The following is an 11,597-nucleotide window of genomic DNA, read 5'->3' as shown; positions in this document are numbered from 1 at the left end:
GCCCCCGCTCCGGGTGACGGGAGCGGAGCGGGGCACGGCGGGCAGCGGTGCCGCCGCCGCCACCGCCACCATGTCCGGGCGCGGCCACAACAAGCTGCCGACCACCGAGCGCATCGTCAAGGGTGAGGGGGCGGCGAGGGCGCCCCCTGCCTGCGCGGGGGGCGCGGGGGGGGCTCGGCGGAGGGGGGCCGCGAGAAACGGGGGGCGAGCGAGGTGTGGGGGGGTCCCCAAGCTGGGGGAGCCCCGAGAAAGGGGAGGGGAATCTGCCTGCTTTATGGGGGGGCTCATGGTTTGGAGGAGGCCGGAAAAAAGGGGGGGTTGAAGAGTGATTTTATGGGAGGGAGCGTGGTTAAAGGGGGGCTCCTTCAAAGTGGGGGAGCCCGGAGAAAGGAGGGCGGTTCATTTTGGGGGTCCCCAGGTTGGAGGAGCCCGGAGAAAAGAGAGGGAGGGAGCGTGATATGGGAGGAGGGGGAGCCTGGTTTAGGGGGATATTCCCCAGAAATATGGGGGTATGCCTGGTTTGGGGGGGTCCCCAGGTTAGCGGAGCCCCCCCGTCTGGGGAAACCCGGAGAAAGGGAGGGGGATGCCTGGTTTGGGTGAGGGGAACCTTTAATGGAGGGGGAGCTGGTTTGGGTGAGGGGAACCTTTAATGGAGGGAGAGCCTGGTTTGAGGGGGGGTCCCCAGGGTGGGGGGAGAACCGAGGAAGGGCGAGGGCAGCGTGATTTTGGGGGGTATTCTGGAGGGGCAGCCCCGTTAAAGGAGGGCTTTGGGGGCTGGGGATGCCTGGAGCACTGAGGAGGGGGTGTTCTGAGGGGTGACCCCCGTTGGGGATGACTCTGGTTTGGGGGGCATCATCCCCTGAGTGGGAGGAGATTGCGGGGAGGCTGGAAAATCAGGGGGAGAGCATGGTTTGGGGGGTCATCCCCGAGAGAGAGCGCAGGGGGAGGCCTGGAGCAGCCCCCATAAAGGGGAGCCCTGATGGGGGGGGTCGGGCTGGGGGGACACCTCCTGTTCAGGCAGAAACCTCTGCAGAGGAGCTGGGGGGCATCTCTGATTTGTGGGGGGCACCTGCACTGAGGGGTGAGGGGGACATTTTTAGCCCTCCCTGTTCCAAGAGGATGCAGCCCCCTCCCTCCATTCTGTGGCGTGGGGGCACAGCGGTGCCAAGGAAGGGGGGGGACAGCAGGGGACATCCCGTTTGTGGGATGGGGGGAATCCCCATCCTGGCCTGGGCCTCATCACCCCCCCACCCAAGATTGGGGTGCTGTGGGTGGAACTGGGGTTCCCCTGAGGATCTGGGGGAGCAGGGCGATGAGAGCCCTCCCTGCCCCGATCCAGGCCAGCCCCCCGTGCCTTTCCTCCCCCAAATCCCTGCTCCGTGTCTGGATGCCCTGCGGCCGGTGCCAGCTGGCCCCCTCTGCGGCCCCGTTATAGTAGGTACTATTTTGGAAAGAGCAGAAGACACCGAAGCAGTTAATGAGGAGAGAAATACGTTAGCGGAGAAACTCCTGGATCGGGAGGAGGAGGAGGAGGAGGAGGAGGAGGCTGGGGTGGGGGGGGATGCACATTTCGCTGCCCTAATTGATCCGGTGCCATCCTCGTCCCCCTGCACCAGGAACATCCACTGGGTGCCTCAACTTTCGCCGGGAGGCTCCAAGTTACACAATCACCCCGTTATTAAACCTCCTCCCGCCATGGCTTCCATCATTCCGGGCCGCTGGAAAAGCAGCAGATTTCCCAGCAATGCTTGTAATCCCCGGCCATGGAGCTGTAACCCACCACGCTGCCATCCCTCCCTTCCCCTCTGCATGTGTGTCCAAGCCGTTTTTTTATTTATTTCTTCATTTATATATTTATTTTTTTTTTTCCTTTTTAGCCTTTAGCCTGTCATGTGGCCGATCACATGTTTGATGTTAATAACCTCAAACCTCAGGGAAAGGGGATCCGGAGCGTGGAGGCCCCTCAGGCTCGGGGGAAGCTCCACGGCGGGAGGGGTTTTGTTTTTAATGGGAATAATCCCAAAGTGCTCCCAGATTTGGGGGGGATCCGGGGTGTTCCCGGAGCCCTGCATGTGCTGTGGTGATTTGTAGGTCTCCAGGCAGGCTGAGTGGCCGGTGCTGTCTGTAAATCTCCTGCTAAATCCCAGGCAGCTGCCTGTGTTTAGGTTGGCCTTGTTCGGGAAAGGTAATGGCAATGCAGCCATTATGATTCAGCTGAGTCGGCCGGATCCAGGCGTTCTCCCTCTTCCCGGGGCTTCCAGATTCCTGGGAATCCCTCTCAGAGATCCTGCTGGTCCCTCTCAGCGCTTTGGCAACCCCACAAAAATCCTGCTAATCGCTGCCATTAATCCCTATCCAGGTAGGGTGGAGGCTCAGGGCCTGCTCGCCCCAAAATCGCCCCAAAATCTCCCCAAAATCCTCCCAAAATTGCCTCATGTTGCCCCAGTGCCTGTGGAAATTTGGGGAGAAATATCTCCTCCTCAGGCCAGGGTTATTGTTGAAAGGTGGTGACAATTGTTCGTGGTTATTAATAATTAAAAAGTGAAGATAAAAAGCTCGTTTTGTTCCGTGGAAAATGCCTGCAATTAAGTAGGATGTGGAATTTTAACTATGTTTAACCTATATATTTACATCTCCTGGGCCCTGCAGAAGGTCTGAACTGTAATTATGTTTAGTCAGTCAGAGGAAATAGAGTTTTAGGCTAAAACTTGTACTGGGGGAGCTTCATTATTAAAATCACAAATTTTGGGGTGTGTCAAGAATGGATTTTTATGAAAATCTTGAATTTTGGGGTAGGCCATCAATTGCTTTTTATAAAATCTCCCATTTTTGGGTGCTTCAGGAAACTTTTTTTATTAAAATCTTGGCTTTTGGGGTAGGTCAGGAACAGCTTTTTAAATCTCTCATTTTGGGGTTTGTCAGGAGTTTCTTTTTATTAATATTTCAAATTTTAAGGCAATAATTGCTCTTTGTAGCACAGTTTTAGCAGGAAGCTGATGGTGATGGAGAATAATGTCCAAATTTTGATCTCTAGAGAGCACTTGGGAAGATTCTGCTGGAAATCTGAAGGATTAGGAAGTCTGGTTGTCTGAATTATCCCAAAATTGGGCTTGAATTACCTGGTGGATCCATGGGATTGATGTATCCACATCCTAAAAAATCCACATTATTCAGGCAGGTGGGAATGGTGCTGCTGCAATCCTGGAGCTCAGGGTGATTAAAAGAAACCTGAAGTGCTTTTTTGGTCAGATTTGGTTGAATTTTTTGGTCATATTTGGTTGAATTTAGTGGTCATATTTGGTTGAATTTTGTGGTCATATTTGGTTGAATTTTTTGGCCATATTTGGTTGAATTTTGTGGTCATTTTTTGGTTGAATTTAGTGGTCATATTTGGTTGAATTTTGTGGTCATATTTGGTTAAATTTAGTGGTCATATTTGGTTGAATTTTTTGGCCATATTTGGTTGAATTTTGTGGTCATTTTTTGGTTAAATTTTGTGGTCATTTTTTGGTTGAATTTTGTGGTCATATTTGGTTGAATTTTGTGGTCATATTTGGTTGAATTTTTTGGTCATATTTGGTTGAATTTTTTGGTCATATTTGGTTGAATTTAGTGGTCATATTTGGTTGAATTTTGTGATCATATGTGGTTGAATTTAGTGGTCATATTTGGTTGAATTTTGTGGTCATTTTTTGGTTGAATTTTGTGCACCTGCTCCATTCTTCCTGCCAGAAAGTGTAAAATCCTCTGGGAAGCAGAGCTGTGTCCAGTTGCATCCATGACAAATCCTTTCAAAACCTCAGATATTGCTATTTAGACACCAGAGCAAATAATCCACTGGGATTTTTCTCTTATCTATGTGTTATTATTATTATTTTGTGTATCATGGACAAAATGTTGGGCTGGGTGCAGCTGGGATCCAGTGCTCTCTGTTCAGAGACATCCCTAATTCCTGGCTGGAATTCCTGAAGTGTTTCCCTGCTTTTCTGAGGCTTTTTAATTGAGGAAAATCTGAAATTTAAAGGAAATCCCAGGAATTGTGGTGTAAAGCTGGTGCTGTTTCCAAAGATATCCTGGAATTGGGTGGATTTTCCCAATTTGTGCTTTGTTGTCCTTTCTTAATAACTTTCAGGCACCTTTCTCCATGTCCAATCTGGTTTTTTTTTCCCAAATGGAAGACACTGAAAGTGTGTGGGAATTTTAAACTGAAATTTCATTGTCTACTTGGTGTGGGATGTGTTTCAGCAGGGAGAGGAATTTGGGACAAGGAGTGGATGATAAATGGGATATTGGGAATGGAATTCCTGGCTGGGATGGAATTCCCAGAGGAGCTGTGGCTGCCCCTGGATCCCTGGAAGTGCCCAAGTCCTGGGAGAGTGGGAGATGTGGAATGAGGTGGGATAAGGGGTGGAATGAGGTGGGATAAGGGGTGGAATGAGGTGGGATAATGGATGGAATGAGGTGGGATAAAGGCTGGAGTGAGGTGATTTCAAGTCCCTTTATCCCCCAGCCCATTCCATAATCCACAATTCTCTGCTGCCACTGACCTGTTTCACACCCAGCCAAGGATTTTTGGGAATATCCCAGAGCCTCAGTGACACCTCCACCCTCAGCCCAGCTGGAATCACATCCAAGGAGCCTCTCCCTGCTCTCTGCAGCTGCAGACACAGAGAAGATCCCACAGGAATTGTTCCACACACCCTCTGGGGAGCCCAAACCCAGCCTCAGCTCCATCCCTGCCTCCTCAGGGAGTTCAGAGGCTCTTCCAGTTCATCTCCCAATGAAAGGGTTTGTGTGGGATTTTTAAACCTCTGAAATTTCAGTGTCCATTTCGTGTGGGATGTGTTTCAGCAGGGAGAGGAATTTGGGACAAGGGGTGGATGATAAATGGGATATTGGGAAGAAATTCGTGGCTGGGATGGAATTCCCAGAGGAGCTGTGGCTGCCCTTGGATCCCTGGAAGTGCCCAAGTCCTGGGAGAGTGGGAGATGTGGAATGAGGTGGGATAAGGGGTGGAATGAGGTGATTTGAGCCTCAGTGACACCTCCACCCTCAGCCCAGCTGGAATCACATCCAAGGAGCCTCTCCCTCCTCTCTGCAGCTGCAGACACAGAGAAGATCCCACAGGAATTGTTCCACACACCCTCTGTTCCACACACCCATCTTCAGCTCCATCCCTGCCTCCTCAGGGAGTTCAGAGGCTCTTCCAGTTCATCTCACTGCCTGAAGATGCTTTTGGGGGATGAAAAAAAAAAAAAAAATGTGCAGCTTTCTTCCCACCTTGTTTTTAATATCATCTACAACTCTGGGAGCTGGAGTGTTGGATATTCTCCAGGTTGGGAATTTTCATCACGGAGCAAGCGCCGATAGGAAAGTCAAAGTGGGTTTTTTAATTGAGGAGAATCATAAATGAAAGGAGATTGTGGGGTTTTAAACTCAGTGGTTTGTTTAGTGTTGATGTCTTGCAGGAATTAAGGGGGAAAAGGAGCTCTAAAAATGGAAGAAAGGCCAAGGTCCATGTGCTCAGACCTTGGGATGCCAAGGGAAAAGTGTGAATGCCAGCAGGGTCAAGACATGGAGGGGGATCCCTAAACAGCAAGTTGTGTCATAATGCAGCAACTTGGCTGGCCAGGGCTCAAGGAGGTGTGGGGTGAGGCAGTCCTTAAAGCAGGAACCCCATGGCATCCCATGGAATTCAATTACTTGGGAATCTGATATTTTGGGGGGGGTTTCCAGAAAAAAAAAAACCCAAAACTCATCAGAGTCATTCCAATATTCTTATTATTGTTATGTATAAACAGGAACATTGTTTCATTATCCATAAATCCTGGGGAAAGGGGCTGGTTTGGGCCTGATTTTGTGGCATTTCATCCCAAAAATTAATCCAGAGGTGAATATTTTGGGATGACACAAACTGTGTCCCTGGGATGACACAAACAGAGGCAGAGCTGCCAGATGCTGAGATCCAGGGATGCTCTGCTTGCTAATGAATGACAAAAATGCTGATGGCAAACCCCAAACCCAGCCTTGGGCTCAAAACAACATTGAGGAGCAGTGATAAAGCTTTAGGGCACATGGATTGGGATTTTTCCCTTCCCTCTGGTGGGTGTGCAGTGGGGAGGGCAAAACAGACATGAGGGTCTGTGTCTGCCACTTGGAGATGGAGGAGGGCAAGGTTTAGATGGGATATTGGGAAGGAATTCCCAGAGAAGTGCCCCTGGAAGTGCCCAAGGCCTTCTTCTGTTTTTCCTTCCCCCCTGCACACGCTCCTGAGGCTGCTGCCCATCCAGTGCCCATCCAAAACTGTTCCCAGCTGGCCTTGGGCACTTCCATCCCAGCCAGGAATTCCTTCCCAATATCCCATCTTGGGATTGATGGATCCACATGCTACAAAATCCACATTATTCAGGTTGTTCCTGTCATGGCAGGGCTGGCACTGGATGGGCAGCAGCCTCAGGTGGGTGTGCAGGGCAGTGGGGAAGGCAAAATAAACATTATGGTCTGTGTCTGCCACTTGAAGGAGGGCAAGGTTTAGATGGGATATTGAAAAGGGATTCCCAGAGAAGCTGTGGCTGCCCCTGGAAGTGCCCAAGGCCAGCTTGGAACAAGTTTGGATGGTAGAAGTGGCCCTGCATGGGCAGCAGCCTCAGGTGGGTGTGCAGGTTGTGCCCCTCAGAATTCCCCTGTTTAATTTTATTTTCCTGCCTATCAACCCTGCAAAAGTTCATCCCATTTACCCTCCTCCAGGCCATGAAGGGCCTTGTGGCAATAAATGAGCCCAGATTAATTAGCTCCCGTGCCAAAAATGTATTTTTTTTATTTCATGAAAGGTATCAGAGTGGAGAGAGCAGTGCCTTTGGGCTGCTCTGGCTGCACAGAGAAGGGAAGGCTGCTCCTTAGGAAGTAGGGCAGGGTGCTGGCTTAAAATAGCTCTGAGCACTGGGCTGTGCTGAAGGAGCTATTTAGGTAAATCCTGGGGTCTCAGTGGGGGCAGAGCTGCCTGCTAATCTAAAGATACTCCTTGGGGATCTATATTTGTCTGGGATCCTTCCCAGCTTGGCTGCTTTGCCAGGTATTCCCTGCCCGTGTTTAGGGCTGGGCATGGCTCAGATCCTAATGGAATGTGACATCATTAAAGAGCAGGAATGAGGGAGCAGGCAGAGTGAGCCCATAATGCAGGGCTGGGCTCTCAGAGGCTCCTGGAGGTCAGGATTGCTGTGCCAAGGGGCAGCTGTGGAATCCTGGAAGGGTTTGGGTTGGAAAATGATCTTAAAGCTCACCTCATTGCACCTCCCACATTGGTGTATTCCCCATCCAGCCTGACCCTGGACACTTCCAGGATGGGGAATCTGGAAATATCCTGGGAAAATCCCTCAGGATGCATGGGGGAGAGGGCAGATTGAGGTGGATGCTCTAAAGAAAAGGAAATTTCAATGCAGGTTTTAAGGATTTTTAAGGATTTTCCTGGCAGGAAGAGCAGTGTTGGGCATCAGAGTGATCCCATAATGCAGGGCTGGGCTCCCAGAGGCTCCCAGGGGCTCCTGGAGGTCAGGATTGCTGTGCCAAGGGGCAGATGTGGAATCCTGGAAGGGTTTGGGTTGGAAAAGGATCCTAAAGCTCACCTCATTGCACCTTCCACTATCCCACATTGCTGTAATCCCCATCCAGCCTGGCCTTGGACACTTTCAGGAATCTGCAAATATCCTGGGAAAATCCCTCAGGATGGTTGGGGCAGAGTGAGGTGATGGATGCTCTAAAGAAAAGGAAATTTCAGTGCAGATTTTAAGGATTTTTAAGGATTTTCCTGGCAGGAAGAGCAATATTGGGCATCAGAGTGATCCCATGATGCAGGGCTGGGCTCTCAGAGGCTCCTGGAGGTCAGGATTGCTGTGCCAAAGGAGCACATCCTGGTGAACCAGGTCAGGTGTGGAATCCTGGAAGGGTTTGAGTTGGAAAATTATCCTAAAGCTCACCTCATTGCACCTTCCACTATCCCACATTGCTGTAATCCCCATCCAGCCTGGCGTTGGACACTTTCAGGAATCTGCAAATATCCTGGGAAAGCCCCTCAGGATGCATGGGGGAGAGTGAGGTGATGAATGGAAGATGGATGCTCTAAAGAAAAGGAAATTTCAGTGCAGATTTTAAGGATTTTCCTGGCAGGAGGAGGAATTTTTGGCTGTCCAGGCTGTTCTGATTTTCCAGCCTCTGAACCAAAACCTCACTGCTGCCTGGTGGGAGCACCAGTTGAGTGATGATTTTCTGGGACAAGGTGATCCTTAATGTCCAAATGGTCCTTTAATGTCCTTAATGATCCTTCCAACCCAAATCTTTTTGGGGTTCTGGGATCTCAGATCCCACTGCCCCTGTTTCCATTGAGGGCCACTGGGATCCCCTCTGATTGGGATCCTGAGGAGCTCAGGGGGAGTTTTTTCTCCAAAATTCTCCACCAATTTTCCACCTGGAGCTTCCTTTTGGCATGATGGTCCAAAAGAATAAGAGTTTCCAAATAAGAGTTGAAATGAAATAATTTCTCCAAGGAGAATTTCCCAGGATGAATTTCCCAAGTGATTCAGGGTGAATTTCAGAACACGAGGAAGTGCTGTCAGCCTAGATTGCTCCAGAAAATATTCCCTTTTATCAGCTGCTGAGCAGAGCAAGATGTGGTAAAATGGCTTCTCGAGCAGAATATTATCCCAAAGGTGATGTCCTGGAAAAATCCCACGAGGGTTTCCTGGAGGAGGAGTGACCAGGGCACAGGAATTGCTGAGTCAGCAGGAGCTGGAGCCTCCTCTCATCCTGCTCATCCCTGCCGTGTGGATCTGGGAATCTGCTCTGGGACTGATTTATCCCAATTTTTGGGGCCTGTTTTTTGCTTTGCTCTGGCTGATGTCCACCAGGAAGATCTGAATTCTGTGCAGCTCCCTTTGGACCTTGGTACAGATGTTCCTAAATCTGGGAATAAGCACCTGACAAGGAATATTTTATGCAGAGCAGTTGAAAACAATGAGGATCCAACTCAGGGTGAGGGTTTGAGGCCTGAGATGGGAAGAGAGAAGAGAAGAGAAAAGGGAAGAGAAGAGAGAAGAGAGAAGAGAAGAGAAGAGAAGAGAAGAGAAGAGAAGAGAAGAGAAGAGAAGAGAAGAGAAGAGAAGAGAAGAGAAGAGAAGGAGAAGGAGAAGGAGAAGAGAGACCAAGGCCCAGATTGTGTCCAAATTCATCATTTTGTGCTCGCATTTCCCATTTCTCCATTTTGTGCTCACATTTCCCATTTCTCCATTTTGTGCTCACATTTCCCATTTCCTTTTGCTGCTCCAGCAGGAATTTTTCCTGGGGGTTGCTCTGCCCAGGATTCCCACGTGGATCAGCCTGTTCCCTGGAGCACAGATCTTGGAAGGACACAAAGTTGTGTTTGCTTAGAGCAGGTTTGAAATGGGCTCCAGAAGCCCTTGGGAGCCGTGGCAGGGTTGGGTTCACATTCCTGGGATTTGCCTTTTCCACCAAGCCCCCGCTGGGCCTCCGTTAATGAGCTATTAGTGGCCAGGCTGGAACCTTGGCAAACAGGTGGTGAATTTCCCTGCCTGCTGACATCCAGGAATCCCTCCCTGCTCCTTGGGGGAAGTCACTTTTTTTTTAAAGTAGCTGCAGCTGTTTGCTCTAAGCTTCCTCCTTTTTCCTCCTCCTTTTCCTTTCCTCCTCCTGTTTTTTTCTCCTCCTCCATTTCTTTTCCTCCTTCTCCTCCTTTTTTCCTCCTCCTGTTTTTTTCTCTTTCCTCCTCCTTTTCTTCCTCCTCCGTTTCTTTTCCCCTCCTTTTTCCCCCCTTAATTTTTTCCTCCTGAATTTTTTCCTCCTCCTTTTTTGCTCATCCTTTTCCTTTCCTCCTCCTTTTCTTCCTCCTCCTTTTTCACCCGCCTCCTTTTTCTTCCTCCTTCTCTCCTTCTCCTTTTCTTCTCCTTTTCCTCCTCCTTTTGTCCTCCTCCTCCTTTTCCTTTTCACCTCCTTTTTTCCTCCTCCTCCTTCTTTTTCCTCCTCTTTTTTTCTTCCTCCTTTTTCACCCTTCCCCTTTTTTCCTCCTTAATTTTTTCCTCCTTAATGTTTTCCTCCTCCTTTTACCTCCTCCTTTTCCTTCCCTCCTCCTTTTCCTCCTCTTCTTCCTTTTCCTCCTCTTCTTCCTTTTCCTCCTCCTGCTTTTTTCCTCTTTTTTCCCTCTGCTTTTTTCCCCCTCCTTTTCCCCCCTCCTTTTCCCCCTCTCCGTTTTCCTCCTCCTTTTCCTTTTCTCCTCCTTTTTTTCCTCTTTTCCCTCCTCCCTTTTTCCTCCTCCTTTTTTCATCCTCCTCCCTTTTTCCTCCTCCTTTTTCTCCTCTTCTTTTCCTCCTCCCTTTCTTTTCTCCGCCTTTTCCTTTCCTCCTCCTTTTTCCTCCTCCTTTTTCCTCCTCCTCCTTTCTCCTCCTCTTTTCCCTCCTCCTTTTTTCCTCCTCAATGTTTTCCTTCCCTCCTCCTTTTCCTCCTCCTGCTTTTTTCCTCCTTCTTCCTTTTGCTTTTTTCCCCCCTCCTTTTTCCTCCTCCTTTTTCTCTCCTCCTTTTCTCCTCCTTTTTTCCCCTCTTCCTTTCCCTCCTCCTTTTTCCCTCCTCCTTTTTTCCTCCTCCTTTTCCTTTCTCCCTCCCTTTCTTTTCCTCCTCCTTTTTTCCTCATCCTCTTCCTTTTTTCCTCCTCCTCCTTTTTCCCCTCTCCTTTTTCCTCCTCCTTTTCCCCCCCTCCCTTTCCTCTTCCTTTTCCTCCTCCTTTTTTCCTCCTCCCTTTCCTCTCCTCCTCCCTTTCTTTTCCTCCTCCTTTTTTCCTCCTCCTTTTTCCTCCTCTTCCTGCTCTTCCTCCTTTTCCTCCTCCTGCTTTTTTCCTCCTTTTTCCTTTTGCTTTTTTCCCCTCTCCTTTTTCCTCCTCCTTTTTCCCTTTTTCCTCCTCCTTTTTCCCCCTCTCCTTTTTCCTCCTCCTTTTTTCCTCATCCTCTTCCTTTTTTCCTCCTCCTTTTTCCCTCCTCCTTTTCCTTTCCCCCTCCCTTTCTTTTCCTCCTCCTTTTTTCCTCATCCTCTTCCTTTTTTCCTCCTCCTCCTTTTCCCTCCTCCCTTTTCCCCCTCCTTTTCCCCCTCGTTTTTCCCCTCAGGCTTTGCAGTGACTCCTCGCAATCCCACCAACGAGAGGCAGACACTGGCTTTGTTGAGTGATGATTTTCTGGGAATACATTGATTTTTACCCTCTGGGAAGTTTGTAGAGCTGCAGGCTCTCAAAGAGAGAGTTTTTCCAGGCTGGAATTGCAGAGTTTTGGTCTCTGCTTGCTGAGCTGGCCCTCAGTGATGTCCCTGCTCTGGACTCATTGGCTCAATGACAATCCCAGGAAAATCCGCATCAGTGCCGCTCATTAGGAGCCAAATCTGAGCTGGGAACTTGCAAGCAAATGTGGATTTTATCACTTCAGGGAGGCTGAGGGTGCCCACTGAGAGTATTTTGAGGTCTCTGATCCATGGGGATCTTTGGCAGGAGCAGGAGCCAGGCCAACCCCACAGATCCAGCTCTGGGTTCAGCTTCGTTGAGGTTGTGGGGT

The 11,597-nt window shown here is 49.5% G+C and overlaps 1 protein-coding gene across 6 annotated transcripts in view; it reads left to right on the top strand.

Annotated features, from left to right (window-relative positions):
- The window catches only part of PPP3CC (protein phosphatase 3 catalytic subunit gamma), a 60,704-nt gene continuing 49,107 nt past the window's right edge, over positions 1–11,597 (top strand). For all 6 annotated transcript variants that reach the window (XR_009115801.1, XR_009115800.1, XR_009115803.1 and 3 more), the window contains exon 1: positions 1–122. Coding sequence is in view for 2 of the 6 variants with exons in the window: in XM_058042428.1 (XP_057898411.1) it covers positions 71–122 (52 nt within the window). In the remaining 4 variants the exon portion in view is untranslated. The remainder of the gene's footprint in view (positions 123–11,597) is intronic.

Source organism: Melospiza georgiana, chromosome 31 (assembly GCF_028018845.1).
Source record: "Melospiza georgiana isolate bMelGeo1 chromosome 31, bMelGeo1.pri, whole genome shotgun sequence".
Lineage (NCBI taxonomy): Eukaryota > Metazoa > Chordata > Aves > Passeriformes > Passerellidae > Melospiza > Melospiza georgiana.
This window is presented reverse-complemented; position numbering and strand designations above follow the sequence as displayed.